Genomic DNA, 18,407 nt, shown 5'->3' with positions numbered 1-18,407 from the left:
GAGTCTATAAGAGTTTAAAGCTGTGCTTTTACAACCACGTAAAAGGGATGAAAATTATGCAACTTATTCTAATTTCACAATTCTCATCCCTTTTTCATTAAGGGAAGGAATGAACATTTTGTGTTTTTCCATTTCTTTTTTGTTAAACAGCTATAAAAGCACATTTTTAAATGTTTAATTGCTCACAAGGTAAATTGCATACCTTAGTTTCATTTTAATTTCATTAATTTTCCTACTTTTACATGCATGTGACACAATAACACTCTTTAAGCATCGTTTATGCACAATGAGCATATCAACTTTATTTATGTATACTTAGTATAATATCTCTGCAACAACTGATTATTAGTGAAATGGTTCCATAATAACTGAGCTAAATTTTCAAATTTGTGGCAGCTAAATATCTCCTAAGTACAAACAACAATGAACAATAATTAAATATACACAGAACCAAAAACTTGTGTGGCATAATCTACCATTGACAATCTTCTGTGAAGTAAGTTGTAGTTTTCTTAAAATAAGTTGAGATTTAACATACTTTGTGTTTAATTCTTAACTGAAGACAACACATTGTGTATGTAATGCTTCTGTTTTAAATAGCCTACTTGAAAACAGCCCAGGACAAAAATTGTACAACAGTATAACAAATCAACATGATAGCTGAAAGTGATAAAAAATCTATTAAACAATACATTGCAGCTATGGATCCAATTTCCATGAAGATTATAGCTCAAATAATGTTGTCAATACTGCATGTTGTTAGTGTCTGGGATTTTTTTGCAATTTCTTTTTGGATTTCTGTATTGGTATCAGTCTTTCAAGTTAAGCTGTGCAGTTCAACTGATGTTTTTGATACCAATTATTCATTTTTTGCTCTTGTGGACTCTTTCTTTACATTATTGGTTCTGTTGTTGCATTTTGTATTATTTTGCTGCTGATGTGGTTTTGTGGTTGTTATGTTAATTGTTAGCTTCTCACCACTCAAGACCCCCATTTTCCTAAGATGGACACATTAGTTTCAATATTTATTATAAAGAATTTGCACAATTCTGCACTTAATCATTATATTTGCAACCAACAGAAATGTTTAAGAGTATTAGTCTCCATTTGTTGCGTCTTGGGATGTTGTATGATGTGACTGGCCAAAGCTGACGGTCATTATATTTGCAACCAACAGAAATGTTTAAGAGTATTAGTCTCCATTTGTTGCGTCTTGGGATGTTGTATGATGTGACTGGCCAAAGCTGACGGCTGGTATCAGATGTCCTGCTTTATCTGCACTTGTCATTAGAAAGCTGCATGCCAAGTTATAGTGTACTGTAAATAGGACTCATTTACAGGTGTAGGTATATATTCTTTCTGAAAAATACCTGTAATAAAGTAAACATTAAGGCACTAACAGCTTATAAACAGAGGATGTCTAGTATGACTGAGAAGGCGACTGCTTTTTCAAACAGGAAGCTTTCATTCTAATTTATTTGATTAATGTTAGCTGGCTTAAGAGAGGATAGTATTAAGCAGTATACTGACAGTTTATTGTTAATACAGTAAACAGATCAAGCTTCTATGAATTCTTTGTCTTCTTGTTAATGTACACTTTGACTCATTTTACATCCCTGTAGGCTCTCCTTCTTCATGGGATCTTCAGAAGACAATGGATGAATGAATTAATGAAATGAGTTAGCCCTAGCATGGGTCAAAACTGTCAACAAGAAGGGCAGCAAAAGTGGTCCCCCAAATAGCTTTGACATCCATCTGTTGTGCACTCTTAGAAAAAAATTATGAACTGAAGTAAAATGAGGTTTCTCAGAGAGAGTAATCTCCTACATGTCACTCAGCATCAATTAAAAAAAACATCAGTTATGGAAAACTTGATTTGTTCTTTATCACCTAGCATCCTGGGAAAGCTGTGGATGACAATTCTCTTAGCAGCCCCTTATACTGACAAGCAAGATGGGTTGCCAACCCCCTTTCAGGAGCGTGGAGAGAAACATCACCAGTGGACAGAAACCATAACAGACTTTCCAAATAAACACGAAACCACCTCGCCAGACAACATGAGACAGCGCTCCACAAATCAGAACTCATATGACTCGTGTAGCATTCCGCTGACCTGGCTTTATAAGCACGCCTAGACCATCAGACCGGCAGTGTTTATCAACAGCTAGGAACAGCTCCGGCCAGTACTTACGCAGGCCCTAGCATTGTATTCACTCGCCATAGCATGGTAGTAGCACATTGTATTTTGTAGAGTAGATTTTGGCTAGTATTTTCCTTCCATTGTCTTGTTTCCTTATCTGATTTGCAACCAAACGAGCTGTGGGGTTTTCTGGTTATTATTGCGTTTAAAACTTAGTGTATGCCAAGAAGGTGTTTTACTTTAATTATAATAAAGTGTGTTCAAATTGACTGTTAGTTCTCTCCTGACAACCGCAGGACACATCGAACGGAATGGCCTCCTCTGAGGAGCTTCTTCAGTCCTTGGCAAAAACTCAACAGCAGATTCAGGCAATGCTCACGCATTCAGAACTTTGCTCTCACTCACCAGCGTTGCAAGTGGTAGCTCATAGAGTTTATTCCATCACAGATAAATGTCTGATTTTCTGGGCTCAAAATTCTTCTAAATAGCTCATCCTCAAAAAGTTGCCTTTTAAATGAGAGTCAAACGCTCTGTGACTTCAGAAAGTCATCATAAATTCTCAGACACAGTTCATTTTGCATAAAATGAAATTTACTTTGAAAGTAAAGCTAGTTTACACGACATCACTAGGTTGCAGACAACTGCGCTACAGGCCACTGTGCATGCGTGCCGCACTTTTGCCCAACTCATTGGTGAAACTAAACACTTTCGGTGTGTTCCAACTTTGGCAACACGAGTTTTGAGGTTACGTATGTTCATAGTGTGTGGACAAACTGAAATATGAAGTGGGGAACGGATAATAATGTTCAATTTCTGGATATCTATGCTCTGCATAGGTGTTTGTGGGATTTCAGCGATGCCGATAACAAAAATAAGCAACATATTGCTGATCCTGAGACCGTCGTGTGCGATCAGAATATAGACGGTTTGACAATATCTGAGCTGCAGGCAAAATTTATTGAATTAGAAGCACATTTACAATTGAATTAAGAAAAATACAGGCAAGTACAATTCTGGCTGTGGAAATGCTCTCGTCTACAAGACTAAAATCCCATCGTTCGTGTTGGCAGACACATTTTTAAGGAATATTGTTGACAGGAGAGAAGGGTACACAAATCAAGAAGCTGCATTCTTTATTCAATATTCATCTATTTAAAATGTCCCAGCAGTGCTCCCCTTCCACATATGTTTGAATTTTGAAGTATTGCCACTGTAAAGATCTATCTTTAAGACAGTAGTTTGTAAACCACTCTCTTCTTAATGCGGCCTGCTTTGAATAATTATTGCTGTTAATGTTAATAATTCTTAGTTAATGTTAATAATTATTGGTGTTAATGAAAAAATGGCATCACAAACTAAAACTTTATCTTCTAGCATGCCAAGTGTTCTCAGTTGTAATGCATGCAATGTGATCTGTAAGCAACCGAGCTATGTCCTTTCTTCATCCAGTTACAAATCGAAACACGTTTCTTATTTTTTTCTTATGCAGAGATTCCACGCAACAAGCTGTGACTTGCAGCTGCCAAAACTTTCATTTCAGACATGACTCAGGAACCCACAAAACGATGAAACTGATAAGTATACTGGTGTCGCCAGGTCTACAATCATGCATAAAACCATTTGCGTGCAACTCGTTCCATGCAACGAGTGGTGCAGCCTAATGATGTTGTGTAAACTAAGCTTAATGCTTTTCAAACCACCATTCGCAATATTTTCCCACGACCTGTTAGAAATAGGTTCACTTCAGCAGTTGGCAGAGAGCACCAGATAACAGGAGTCACTGCACTCGCACGGCTACAATGATGTAGGAAGCCCGTATGTTCATACATTAAAAGATCTTACATTATGTTCTAACAGAAACAAGACAGCAGAGGAGACTCCAAGAGCAATGGAATTTCGTGAACCACACTAAAATGCATAATTCAGCTTATAGTGCACATTAGCATGTCCAGATTCGCAATGATGTATGCCTCGACCTGATATTAAGCTTTTCAGTGTGGTTTTCAGTATATAAATATTCTTGGAGTACAAGTACTGTATTATTTCATGTTTGGTTCTTTATTATGGCATAATGCCATACCTGCTAGAAGATGAAAATGTGCATTTGAAATGCAGTGAACAGTTAAAACTAGCCAACAGCGTGGAATTAAACACTTCGTTTCAAATAAATTGACTGCTCTGAGCACCTGCCCTGGATCTACGATATTCCCAAACTCCCCCCAAGCGTTTGAGATATGACGCCAAAAACTTAAAAAGCTGACCTTTCAAAAAATGTTCATTTTATGGGGTACATCTTTCTGAACAGTCAGATACATCACGCATATATGTTCGAGAAAATGTAAGACATGTTATTTGGTCTTAAGTGTGCCAAAGTGCAGTGCCACGCCTCTTCACACAACATTCTTCTATCGCACGTCACTGTATTTCGCTCTTGGAATTCAAACGTATGTATTTTGTGACTGAAGCCATCAAACCTATATTCTGGACAGTGGAAATTAAAATTTCCTGTGGTGCCTCTCCTACTCCCAGTCGGCCGGTTTGACATCCTGCCCCTCTTTAAAAAAAACCTCACAATTAATACTGTATGGGATTATTTGTGACCAGAAAATTTGCACTCTTTATTGCCTATTAGCTAATAACTTGCTGTTTTGTGTGACATGAAATTAAATATAGGATACATAAAACCACAAAGACAAGAGACAAGCAAGACTGTACACATTCCTTCTATCCTTAGGTCTTAGCATTTTTTCTCTCTCATATTGCTACAGTTTTACATGGCGTGCTTTCCTTTCTGCGAAAGAATCTATTACCTCATCAAAGTTCATCAAACGTTTTGCTACATGAAAAATTGAAATGTCGTTATCTAATATTGAAAAAGCTGTTAATACAAATAGTACCCAAGACTGGTGTGATTTGTCGATCTGATTACGCCTGTTTTGTCACTGTCTGCTAGATGAAATGAAACAGGCCTGCCTAATATTGCAGAAATTGTAACACTCACCAAATAACACTGTTTTGGCACAAATGGTCATTTTTATAGCATGACAGAATATAATTCATGAAGTACCAACATCAAATGCCTATTACGCCTACTAAAAGCAAAAAGCTTTATGTTAGGAAATAGTTTCACATTACATTAATATGCTCCAGCATGAGATCGAAAAGCAGTAGTATGAAATTTTTGTATAAATTTGGAATTGTCACATACTTCCATAGTTTGTGTGATGTCTCCCAGTTTCTTCTCCTTCCTCGTTCAAACAATCTTGTCATCACTAATTCTGTAACTGTTTCTGCCAGTGTCAATACTCATTCTCTGGCTAACTTCACTAGTCCTGCCATAATCATCAGCTTAGTTATCCCACGTTTATTCTCCAGTTAGGTGTTATTACGTGTTCGTAGAACTCATTTTCCACGCTACTCCCAGAATTGAACTTAAGCCACTGCTAGTCGGGGACTGTACAACTGGCCCTTACTAGTGTAACGATCTGGCCAAAACTTTTCTGTTAAAATTTCATTTTCTTGGAGACACCGAGAAGATAGTATGTGATCGTTCTTATCTATTATTCCTGTTTGTTGTTTATTTCCACTCTGACAGTCTGACTCTATTGATTTCGCTCGTAATTATAACAAAGCTGATCATTTGCAAACCCAGACAATCACATAACAAGCAGCGATTGGCATTCACCCGTTCGGCTTTATTCTGCTCAGCTCATACAGCCCCACCCCTATTGTCTGCAGGAAAGTTTATTTCTAGATGCGACCGGGATTCCTCTGGCAGAGACATCACGTACACTATGCACCCATTCAAAAATCAACTTATGATTCATTCAGAAATCAGCAAGGAATGTGCTCAAAAACGTTAAAAAATGAACAGGGATGCATTTCAAAATTATATGAATAATCACTAGACCGACGTGCACTGGATGCTACGTGCTTTGTGAAATAAGGTTTTTTTCCTCAAGAATACAAATTTGCCCGCACATGTTAAGCTTCTTCCCTCTGCTGTTCCTCATTTTTTTAAGGCCCGCCCGGCACCCTTTGCTCTCCGTGATTGGCTCCAGGTGGAACTTCCGCTGCTTACAAGATGAAGGCCTCCTTTTGCCCGTCACGCACAGTCACTGGGCAATGCCTATCATGATAGTTGAGAAGCCGAATGGTGCTTTACACGTCTGTGGTGATTTTAAGGTCAAGGTCAATTCTCAGTCTGTCATCTATGCATATCCTGTCCCATCGGTGGATGACATACTCTCATGTCTTGAGGGCTCAACCGTTTTCGCCAAAATTGATTTGTGTGATGCTTATTTGCAGCTACTGTTGGAAGAGGAATCGCAGCAGATCCTAGTCATCATCAATACCCCATGTGGCCTTTTCCGTGACAATTGTCTCCAGTTTCCAAATAACATTTTCCAATGTTATTTGGAACACCTCACAAGCCAGGTGCCCAGAGCGGTCAATTATCTGGACAATGTCATTGTCGGTGGCTCGTTTGCGGTGGACCTTGCGGACAAGCTGGATGGGGTGTTTCAGGTTTTTTTCCCCAGGCTAACCTGTGTTGCTGGAAAGAAAAGTGTGACTGTTTTGTGTGAGAGGTCAGCTATCTTGGGTTCATGATCGATGCCTGCGGCCCGCACACCTCTAAGGAGTATGTTGTGGTGATTCAAAACCTGCCTCCTCCCACCAATGTGAAGCAACTGATGCTGTCCTCGGTCAAATCAACTAGTATTGGCGTTTTATAGCCCGTCATGATTTCAACACTCCTGACGGGGTTATTGTGCAAGGGTGGGCATTGAGTTGGGACACGGCGTGCAAACAGGCTTTGACATGTCTCAAGTCAGCTCTCTCCCACCCTCCTTGTCTGGCAAGTTGGTCCGCAGACACCTATATTGGCACGGTTTGGATAAAGACATTGCCTCTCTTGTGTCAGCCTGCACCACCGAAGAGTTCTTGTTCTCCTGGTCACAAATAATCCCATACAGTATTAATTGTGAGGTTTTTTTTAAAGAGGGGCAGGATGTCAAACCGGCCGACTGGGAGTAGGAGAGGCACCACAGGAAATTTTAATTTCCACTGTCCAGAATATGTCAAGCAGCACCCAAGCACCAGTATTTTTTTAGGTCTGATGCTGCTGCTCCGTGGGAACGTCTTTGGATTTCGCAGGGACATTTTATGGATCCCAGTGGCTCATACTGACTGACTCCGATTAGGGATACCCTTATGTCTCCCGCACGATGAACACCATTTCTGCTGAGACTGCCATGCGTGGTAGCCGTGTGGTCTGAGGTGCCTTGTCACGGTCCGCACGGCTCCCCCCAGTCGGAGGTTCGAGTCCTCCCTTGGACATGGCTGTGTGCGTTGTCCTTAGTGTAAGTTAGTTTAAGTAGTGTGTAAGCTTAGGGACCGACGACCTCAGCAGCTTGGTCCCATAGGATCTTACCGCAAATTTCCAATTTCTGTTGAGACTATCAAAATTATCCGGCACCTCTTTGTTGTCGAAGGACTCCCCAAAACGATTGTTACAGATAACAGTCCACAATTTACTTCAATACAGTTTCAGCAATTCTGTACTGCCAATGGAATTTCCCTCGTCCATACCGCCCCATTTCACCCTGTGCCAAACGGCTGGGCAGAACGTTTTGTGCGGATGTTCATGACCCAGCTCGAAAAGCTGCATAGCCATCACCCGCCAAGTACCGTGCCATCCCCCATGCTGGTAAAGTCCAGCAGAGATACTTCATGGTTGACCATTCCGCTCTCCCTCATCTTTCCTGGTTCCTGAGGCATCTCACCCTGCCACCCGCATGCCAGCGCACTCCTTTCATGTCGGGCAGGAGGTCTGGGTGCAAACCTTCTCTCATCCATGAGCATGCTGGGTGAATGCGGTCCTCACCGACCTTTGCGGCAGGGTGAAGGCTTCTCTCCAATGGGCCAACTGTTTCACCGCCTGCCGGCGCCTCAATTAGCTCCGCTCCTGTCTGGTGGACCACAACACCCCAGGGGAGCTGCCAGTGCCTATCACCGCCCGCCCTGTGGCAGAACCTCGGCTTCCGCCTCCACTGCCAGCTGCCCATGCTGCGTTGCCACCGCCTGCCCCTACCGGCCACGAACCCATGCCATGGACGTCGATCAGAACGCCCCTACTCCTATAGATGTTTGTGGTGCTGTGCATTTTTTTTTCCCAGAGGAGAAATGTTGTAGTGGCCCCTTATTAGTTAGAGGGGCCGCACAACTGACACGCAAGATGGGTTGCCAACCCCCTTTCAGGAGCGAGGAGAGAAACTTTGCCAGCAAAAAGAAACAATAACAAACTTTCCAAATAAACACGGAACTACTTCACCAGACAACATGTGATAGTGTTCCAACAATCGGATCTCACATGACTCATGTAGCACTCCGTCAACCTGGCTTTATAAGCACGCCTAGACCGTCAGACTGGCAGTGTTTACCAACTGCTAGGAACAGCTCTGACCAGTACTTACCCAGGCCCTAGCATAGTATTCAGTCGCTTTAGGATTGTAGTAGCAGATTGTATTTTGTAGAGTAGATTTTGGTCAGTATTTTTCGTCCACTATCTTTGTTTCCCTACATGATTTGCCACCACGAGTTTAGGGTTTTCTGTTTGTTTTTACACTTAATCCTTAGTGTATGCCAAGAAGGCTTTAATAATAATAAAGTGTGTCCAAATTGACTGTTATCTTTTTCCTGCCGAACGTAGGACACAACAACAACAATCAGGTAGATGCACTATTTCATGACTTCTGAAAAGCACTTAACTCAGCACCACACAGTAAGAACATATGGAGTATAAAATAAAAATTTACTGACTGAATTGAGGATTTCTTGGTAAGGAGGTCACAGCATGCTATCTTGGAAGAAGAGTCACTGACAGATGTAGAAGTAACTTCAGGCACACCCAAGGGAAGCGTCTTGGGGACCTTCGCTGGCCATGTCGTCTATTAATGACCTTTCTGACAATATCAGTAGAACCTCAGACTTTTTGCACATGATGGAGCTATCTACAATGAAGACCTGTCTTAAAAAGAAAAACTGCATAAATATTATGTCAGAGCTTGATAAGATTTCAAAGTTGTGCAAACACTGGCAATTTGCTTGAAATGCCCATAAATGTAATATTGTACAAGTCACAAAAGAAAGAAAAACAGCAATACTTTATGAGTCACTGTTGAAATCAGTCCACTTATACAAATATCGCAGTGTAAAAAATTGTGGGGATGTTAAATAAAATTATCACATATGAGCAGTCACAGGTAAAGCAAGTGGTACAATTCAGTTCATTGGTAGGTTACTGGTAAAATGCAACGAGTCTGGAGCCAGCCTACGAAACTCTCAAGTGACCTGATCTAACATCATTCCACTTTGTGAGACTCATACCAAATATGGCTAACTGGGGATGTTGAAGATACACGAAAGAAAGCAGCACTAATGGTCACAGATTTGTCTGACCCATGCGTAAGAGTGCTACAGAGATGCTGAAAAATCTGAAATGGGAGACATTCAAAGATAAGACACTAATTATCCTGTGAAAGCCAGTCTATAATGTTTCAAGAATCAGCATTAAGTGAGCAATGTGGGCATATAATACAACCCCACGCATCACTCCCGTAGGGGCTGTGAAGACAGGACTAAAGTGCAGGTGCACAAAGGTGTTTAAGTAAATATTCTAACATTCTTCACATGCTCTATACACAAATGGAATGGGAGGAAGTCTTAATTAGTGGTATGCTGGTGTGCAGTTTACAGTGCTCGGAAGAGTACAAACATATAGATGGATGAAGACAGGTGATTGGAGGTTAAGCAGGGTTGTAGAATGATGTCTACATTCTACTGTAAAGTTTATTTCTCTTACACTTGCAATTATTACAAGGTCTACAGATATCAGGATTTCCTTGGACAACCCTCTCCATTAATTTAGTTTTCTTATTTTTATTTACTTTTATTTACGTTTTCTAATTACTCTTGATGGAAGTGTACATGCATGGCACTCAAGTTTTTGTATTGTAGCCTGACAAAAACTAGGCAAGTCACTGCTGTGAACCACGAAGTATGTTGACACAAATACAGGAGACAAGGTGGGTGGTTGGTTGGAGAAGGGACCAAATTACGCAGTCATCAGTCCCTCCAACCTGAGATTAACTAAAACCGATAAAATCCTACATTAAAAGAAGGAACTACAACATTCTTAAAACATCCAGTCATCAGTCCCTCCGACCTGAGATTAACTAAAACCGATAAAATCCTACATTAGAAGAAGGAACTACAACATCCATAAAATGATATAAACTATTAACAGGGAAGGAAGGAAAAGGACAGAAGACGAGGTGAGGGGAAAGAAAGTGACTAATGACAGGGGCATGAAAGAAGAAGCACAGGAGACAATTTGGTCTTCAAAAACACAGTAGGGAGTGAACATCATGACAGCAAGCCGAAATTAGTACTGCTGAACAGTCAGAATTGCCTTCAACATCAAACTCACAAAGAAACATAGTTAAAATGAAAGTCTTGGTACAGAAAATCTCAGTACGGGTTGTATTCATGAATCGACATAATGGAGGCTCCAAAGTTGAGGCATGAAATGCTGATTCACTTGCCGGGACCAGTATTTATTCCCTCTAGCAAATCAAAGGCCATCCCCAAGCGATGTGTTTACTGCAATCTGTAAAGTATCAGCAGGTGAAAAATGGTACTACCTGCTACACAAATAATACTGTCATCACTCTCCTTAGTCTGCGTCCTAACTGTAGGAGTGTTGAGACATTAGAGAGATCTTAAGCAAATCCTCACATCAAAAATACAGCATTGCTTTTATAACCTGTACTCCAAAATTTACTTTTGTCACTTTATCAGTGAACTCGAATCAGGTAAAAACAAAACTGTCAAACAAGAGAACTTATAACTGCACTTACCAAGAAACATGGAATTGATAGTAAGATCTCTACGATTTGCATCCAATTTCCAATCAGTCGTAAACTCCACATCAGCATGGCGCCCATCTGTTCGAACATCAATACGCAATGTAGTTACCTGTGCCAGGAAAGGTCAGTCATGAAACACATATTGCCAATTCATCAAACTGTGCACAGAAGTAACTCTTACCTCAAAATTTTCCTTGTCATTTATTCGTGGAGTGACTGTTCCATGTTTTTCTCCTTTCATATTGATCATTCTCACACCCTCTGTCTCAAACATTTCTTTCATTTGATCTGGTGTGGCAGTAGTGGCGAAGTCAAGATCCTTTGGATTGATTTTCATCAGCAAGTCCCTAAAGTAAGTTAAAAAGCATATTAGTACTTTAGCTGCACCATATGTGACAGTTTCAAAGAAAACTTGTCTTGGTCACATAAGAAAAGCACAAAGAAAAAGGTAAAATGCACATAGGCCAGAAACAAGCAGTTTCAATTGTGTGTGTAATGACTGTACAACACATAAAGAATCAACATTTCTATCAGCATACTCAGACGAAGTTACTAAGTCCGCTAAAGCAAAATATTCACACGACCAGTACCATTCTTGCAGTAGAACTGCAGGTTTTACATTTACAGCAGTCCAAAAACAGCACTAACATTTATAAATGAAATACTAGAACAAGAAATGAGTAACACTATCCATCACTCAGTCTTAGTGTGAGAAGGAAAGGAATGAGGTATGCAGCCATAAATATCATTTATCACTTATCCAAAGATGTACAGAATCTAATGCATAGCAAGATTAACTTCAAACACAAAATGAACCCATCTCAGTTTGACAACTCCTTTGACACAACAGAATTCCTGCATGCGTAACAATATGATGATTCTGGCCCAAGAGACTAAAGTTGACGGTCATGTGTGCATGAGGTATGCTTGCTTGTGTATATGAATTGTGTTTCTCTTTTGCTAATGAAAATTAAGGCTGAAACCTGTATGTAAATGTCTTTTAATTGTGCCTGACTGCAACTTAAGTGTCTTCTTTATGGTAAGTTGTGATCTGTCTTTTCCTACAATGTAGACAATATAATGCGTACGTGTTTTCCACATCACAGCAAGAGATCACAACTGTGATAAATGGCACACACAAATAACTAACAGCTTCAAGTAAGATAAGCCTTTAATAAAATTACAATATAGCAATGTACACCCCACACTACACACAAAATACATCACAACTCTGCAGCTTATTATCTCACCACATAATATGTAATCATTCTTAGTCTGGGTATAGAAGTTCAGTAATTCAGGATATTTTACCAGAGATATTAAAATGTGTAGTTTTTAGGTTCTATATGAGAATAGTGGCTCCACTAATGTCTTCAACTACTGGCCAGTCTCTTCCCTTAGGCCTTGTTCATTTTGCATAATTTGTGAAAAGGTTATGCATTTTAGGATTACCACTCACTTGTACGATAATGCAATAATTGGACTTCAAAAGGGATTCTCTACTGGGACAGCCATTATACATTCTCTACTTCTGCCACAAGAATGAAGGTCAACTTCAGGGAGGCAGTAATCAGTAAGTTAACACATTCGGCATAGTTTCATTCACTGATGTAATGTGGGATAATAATTTAAGATAAAGCTGCACTTACACAAAAGGTACTCACTGAAAAAAGTTTTATAAATACTACTACAAGTTCTGGTGCTATCAGTGTGGTGTACTGGTTAGTGTCGCTGTCTGGCATGCTGCGGGCCACTGGTTGAAATATGATACATTTGTAATGTTTGTATATCTAGAATATTCAATGGCTGTATAAATACTATATTTTTGGAACATTTGATGTTTATATAAACAACTGCACTCTCCATCCAGGAGATCAGTTCCATTTGGTTGCACATCAGTGTCAGTATAAACAAGCTTTTAGTTCAATGTGTAGTGCTTCACTGACAACTCAGCCTTTGGATTTGGAATTTATTATGGTTTCGACATGACACTGCTGGTGAAGACACTGGGTATTCTTTAGACATCTTCATCACTGTCGCTCATAAAAGCAGTCACCTACATGAACAGTGAGCAGAGCACATATAGTTCATCATTTCTACAGTCCATGTTTTCTGGAGACCAATGAATTCCTAGTCAATGGTAAGTCAGCTGCACATAAGGCATCCATCAGTGTTTACTGGAGATGCTGGTCAAGACCTGACAAAATGGGTGAAAGTATCTGACAGTGTTGCCAAATACAGCAGATGAGATGACATGATTGGTTTGGCAGAAGTGCACTTTTACTTGGATGGCACAGCCCACCACTGGTTTGAAAAGAACAAAGTGGTCAACAGCCGGGACAAATTCGAGTCCGAATTCAAGAAAGCCTTTGGTGGCGAGCAACAGCAAGTCTGTTTAGCAAAAGAACAGTGGAAAATGACACAGACATAGAGTGTGTTTTGGCAGTTTGCAACATTCCAAGTCCGGATATAACAAAAGCTGAGAAAATCTCCCATTTACTTAAATGAACCAGCTCAAAGACATGTACCAAGCTCTTCTGGTGAAGGCTGTCACTGCAGAAGAATTCAATAAATGGTGCCAGAATGCAACACAAAAGGGCTAGATGAATGAAGTCTGATGGATTCCTGAATATGGTCCCTATGGCAAGTAAGGAAGACCACCATAACCTTGCTTCTCTCTTACACCACACAGTAAGAGATTTGAGATACAAAATTTCATTCCTGAGAAATAATGTGTTAACTGAAACTCTATTACTTGCTTACACTGAAGAGCAGAGTACGTATACTTCATCAGTATACTGAATTGTAGGAGGATTCAGACAAGGAAAATTTGGAATTAGTAAACAATGTGGTACAGTACCTATGACCCAGTGACAAATCAACACAGCTTTAACTACGAAATCCACAAATGACCAATGAATGACATCACTAACAGCAAAACATTATCAGAATAAAACCTGTCAAACTAACGCCACCTCCACAGGGTGGCTCTGAGCACTATGGGACTCAACATCTGTGGTCATCAGTCCCCTAGAACTTAGAACCACTTAAACCTAACTAACCTAAGGACATCACACACATCCATGCCCAAGGCAGGATTCGAACCTGCGACCGTAGCAGTCGCGCGGCTCCGGACTGAGTGCCTAGAACCGCGAGACCACCGCGGCCGGCTCCTCCACAGGGATTGGGGGGCTTTAAGCAGGGATGTTTTTGTTTTTAATGCCTTGAAACATATTAAAAAGTTAAAAACATACAATCCATAAGAAATAGTCACGACATATTTCTTGGCTTCGACAACTCCCAACCAAACTGACGTAATAAACCAATCTACATCTTGGGCTTCCTACAAACATCTTCCACCACAGTCTACAAATGCTGACTTTGACACCACGCCACGCAGAATGGCTGTAGTGCCATCTTAAATGTACCCACTAGAGCTACATAGATGTAGTACACAACATAATCCAAGCCACTATCCCCTCCTCCTTCAATGTTTTGCCTTCTCCCCTAGCCCTCTGCAGTGCACACAACACAAACCACCAACCACAAGAACAATACAATGTATAGTAAGCAGAATGCAAACACCACTACAACTGAAACATAGAAACAAACAGTCTCAACATCATTTACTTAAGATACGATGTCACACTTCAAAGAATATACCAATGGCTCACATTGTTCACAAGACTCGAGAATTCATATCACCAAAACTATTCTCAAGGACATCATAGGGCAGTTTTCAGATTTTTAAATTGAGAAGACAAAGAAGGAATAAAGGTCAATGGAACATATCTGAACCTCATTTACTAGCAACACTTAGGACTTTGCCTCTAATGCAGACAAATATCCAAAATTAATAGGTCAATGTAATGTAAGAAGTTTGACATTTGCCTGAAAATCAGTTATAATGAGGTTAAAACACCATAACTGGCTTCTTACACATCATATGCCAGTACTTTTAGAAGCCATGATTTTTTAATATTAATTTCGGAATTTTCCATCTTTTGAACTATAGCAATGTTAAAAGAAACCCTTGCACAACTTTCATTGCTTTCTCTGAGTCTTAAACAGTGGTATGCTTGAATAAAATGTTGGTTTTTAAGCCATGCTATTTAGAATAAAAGTCTTGAGTCTCTGCCACCATCACTGTCATTAGGGAGAAAATAACTGACTGCCAAGAAATTCTTGAATATCAATAAGGAGGCCTAATAAATTAGAAACCCGTAAATGGGCAATGTGTGACCATGTAAATAATTTTATGTTTTACTGACACAGTTACTATACATATGATCTACAGAACATATAACTAGCTAAATAAAGACAATTATAAGCTGTTCATTTTGAAATCCAAATTTTTTGCTACTAAGTACGCTTTTTGTCCAGTGTGTTTATAAAAACTATTGCAGTACATGACGTTCTCAAAACAGCTTGGAAATCTGGCAATAATGAAAAGGTTGGTAATCATTTACTTATGTTTTAGCTCCCATTTTTGAAGGAATTGAACAACAGCATGCTTAAGCCTTTCCGCAAAAAAAAACACTATAAGAACATTTGATATGTACATAACCTGATTACTTTTCAAACTGAACAATATTTGATTACTTTACTAGTGCTTCCACAGTAACACCTTTACCAATTATTTTAAAGAGAACTTACAACGAATATATTCCGTAAGTCAGACTCCAGGATTCCACAGTGTGTGTTCCTGGGATGCAGAAAGGCATCAAGATGCACATTTAATTTAAGTGCAATATAGTAAAATGACTTTACTTTACAGAATTTAAGTGCTAATTCCAATCAACTGAGGCATTTGATAATGCTTTACCAACTTACAATCAAACTGTCACCCTCCAACCTAACCCAAGATCTGGGGAACTCAACAGCATGGAGGCAGCATTGGGGAGTGAGAATGGAGTGGATGATGTCTGCCCTCACAGCCCAAGTTACTTAAAGTATACTACCAAAATCCAAATATCAATTGTAAAAACCATAGATTTTAATAACTAGCTACAATCCTACAGACAGCCTACATTACACATCAGTCTGTCATCACATCTAAGATTTGACATTCACTCTCATTGGCTTCACACCCTCAAAAACAGCCACCTTCACATCTAACCTAGCCAGATATCAAAATGTGCTACATATCAGGCTGCAACACCACAAATTATGCTCTAAAAGCTAGTTTTCTGTTATCTTTCTGTTTGCAGAATTATGATGTCACAAACTGTATCATCACATATTACGTGGCGAATCCAACATCCAGTATCAGTAAGACCAGTTGACTCACTAATTCTGGTCATAAATTACCCTAAGACATTAAATGTAAGAGTTTCTGTGAAGATACTCTTCAATGCAGTAGGAGTAGTCAACAGACCGTTCTTTAATTAATTTATCTACATGAAATTTAATGGGTGCTCTGGTAAGTTGCTGAATACATGTGCTCTCATATGTCTGACTCCTTTTTGAATTGATGCTAGCCTCTTGAAGTCTCTGAAGAAGTTTTTCTGATACTAGTGTTATGTTCAGAGCGAATTTCACTATTTTTAAGAAAAGGGAAATAGAGATCATGAAAAAAACACTAATGAATAAGTCTACATACATTATGCAGTCATTTTGAAGACGTCTCTGGAGACTGATCTACAATTAACACCAGTTGTAACTGTTGTAACATGCTACTCTACACTGAAAACACAAGCCCCATAACTTTAATTTGCCCAGAAAATAATTCCTTAACTCATTCGTGATTGGAAATAAGCAGAATAAAGCAGTTTCTTTATTTTTAAATTGCCTATTGCAGTAATCACGAATACTGCAAGCACAGATAAACCAAGGTGCTACATAAATTCTAAGCAGTGGATTTTCTTCCTAACTGTGATTTATCTACAGTCCCAAAAATTTAACACTTTCTATTTTTTGTATTTCATTGTTAGAGAAATCTATTTGTATTGATTATGGCGTTCTATTGGACGTATTGAGCTATATGTTCTGAGTTTTGCTAAAGTTCAATGATAATCCATTTGACTGGCCAATCTGTTGATGTTTTGAATATTTCAACAGATGGTTCAAGATAAATAAAGCTCTTTTAGAGATAAATCTTACCCACTAATTCGGTTACTACCATTTTCCAATGTAATATCTATGCACCATAATATAAAACTTGACATGTATTATGGATTTAATTAAAAAAGTAATAAAAAATGAATAATCATACGCGGAGTGTATCGTAAGTGTCTGGCAGAATGCAAAAGTATGCACCCACAACACGAAGTTCCTTTCCTATTTTCTTGCATCACTAGATCTGAGGCAAGACTAGTTTCAACGTACTAACCTGGTTAAGAAAACCTTGGAGGCGAACATCGGCGCAAAACAATAAAAAATAAACTGAAATAGTAGATAATAACACATTCAGAACATAAGATAAATTTACTCACTAAGAAGGATGAATATTTTACACTGTAACTATGCGATAATATTACGAAGACGTTGAGCTAATACACTAAACATCGGTACTTACCTTACTGCTCCACCTGCTATTCTCAGTTCATAACCGTATTTCTTGAAAAGGGCTGATAACGCGTCCACTTCAGGCGTAAACAAAGCATGAAATTCTGGAGTGTCTATTTTAAATGTTTCCGATCTTTCTCCAGCCATAGTGCTTGCTGATGATTTGATGATCGTATATTGTGAACAATACAGTAATCGTTGAAGTACTGTCCCTTGAATCTAGAATTGTAAAATAGTTCGCAGAGAATACACATATATGTCATGTCACACTGCGAAACTGGCGAAAATGCATGATCCTACAGATAGGGAATATATAATCTCACCACATAGTTCGCAAGAGAGAGTCTTCCTGCTCTACTTAATAACTGCACTGTGTTAACAAACATGTTTCAACATCCATAATTGTTACTAAACGCCATGTCTAAAAATTCTACACATGAGTTAATAACAATAGTCTGCAACACTGTCAGCGTCAACAACGCAGTTCCCACACAGAACTACACTGTCACATTACTTCACCGGCAATTTGTCAACAAACACTGAGACACGAGTATTTCAAAGATAACTTGAAGAAAGCGTACATCCGCGTACACCAGTGATCTCCATACTAGTATAGAGATCACTGGCGTACACATATACAGCAAAGCCAAACCAAAGTAGTTCTACGTTCGTATCTCAAAATCTTTGTAATGCAACAAATCCAACCAGAATATCAAATGCACTTGAAACTGTCAAACATCCTTTGGCGTAGTTCAGTCCCGGTAAGCGAAATGGGAAAGGAGAATGATTAATAAAATTCTGTGTTGGTAACAAGTTGTTGTTGAAAATAT

At 39.2% G+C, this 18,407-nt stretch overlaps 1 protein-coding gene across 1 annotated transcript in view; it reads right to left on the bottom strand.

The window, feature by feature from the left end:
• The window catches only part of LOC124794987 (CCA tRNA nucleotidyltransferase 1, mitochondrial), a 57,082-nt gene extending 38,891 nt beyond the window's left edge, over positions 1-18,191 (bottom strand). The window contains exons 1-4 of the mRNA XM_047258732.1: positions 17,901-18,191; positions 17,588-17,796; positions 11,252-11,417; positions 11,062-11,179 (exon numbers count right to left, since the gene is read on the bottom strand). Coding sequence (XP_047114688.1) covers positions 11,062-11,179; positions 11,252-11,417; positions 17,588-17,796; positions 17,901-17,963 — 556 coding nt within the window. The 5' untranslated portion in view covers positions 17,964-18,191. The remainder of the gene's footprint in view (positions 1-11,061; positions 11,180-11,251; positions 11,418-17,587; positions 17,797-17,900) is intronic.
• Between the last annotated feature and the right edge of the window lie 216 nt (positions 18,192-18,407).

The sequence above is a fragment of the Schistocerca piceifrons genome, chromosome 4 (assembly GCF_021461385.2).
Source record: "Schistocerca piceifrons isolate TAMUIC-IGC-003096 chromosome 4, iqSchPice1.1, whole genome shotgun sequence".
Taxonomy (NCBI): domain Eukaryota; kingdom Metazoa; phylum Arthropoda; class Insecta; order Orthoptera; family Acrididae; genus Schistocerca; species Schistocerca piceifrons.
Note: the sequence above shows the minus strand (reverse complement) of the source record. Positions and strands in the feature narration are given on the sequence as shown.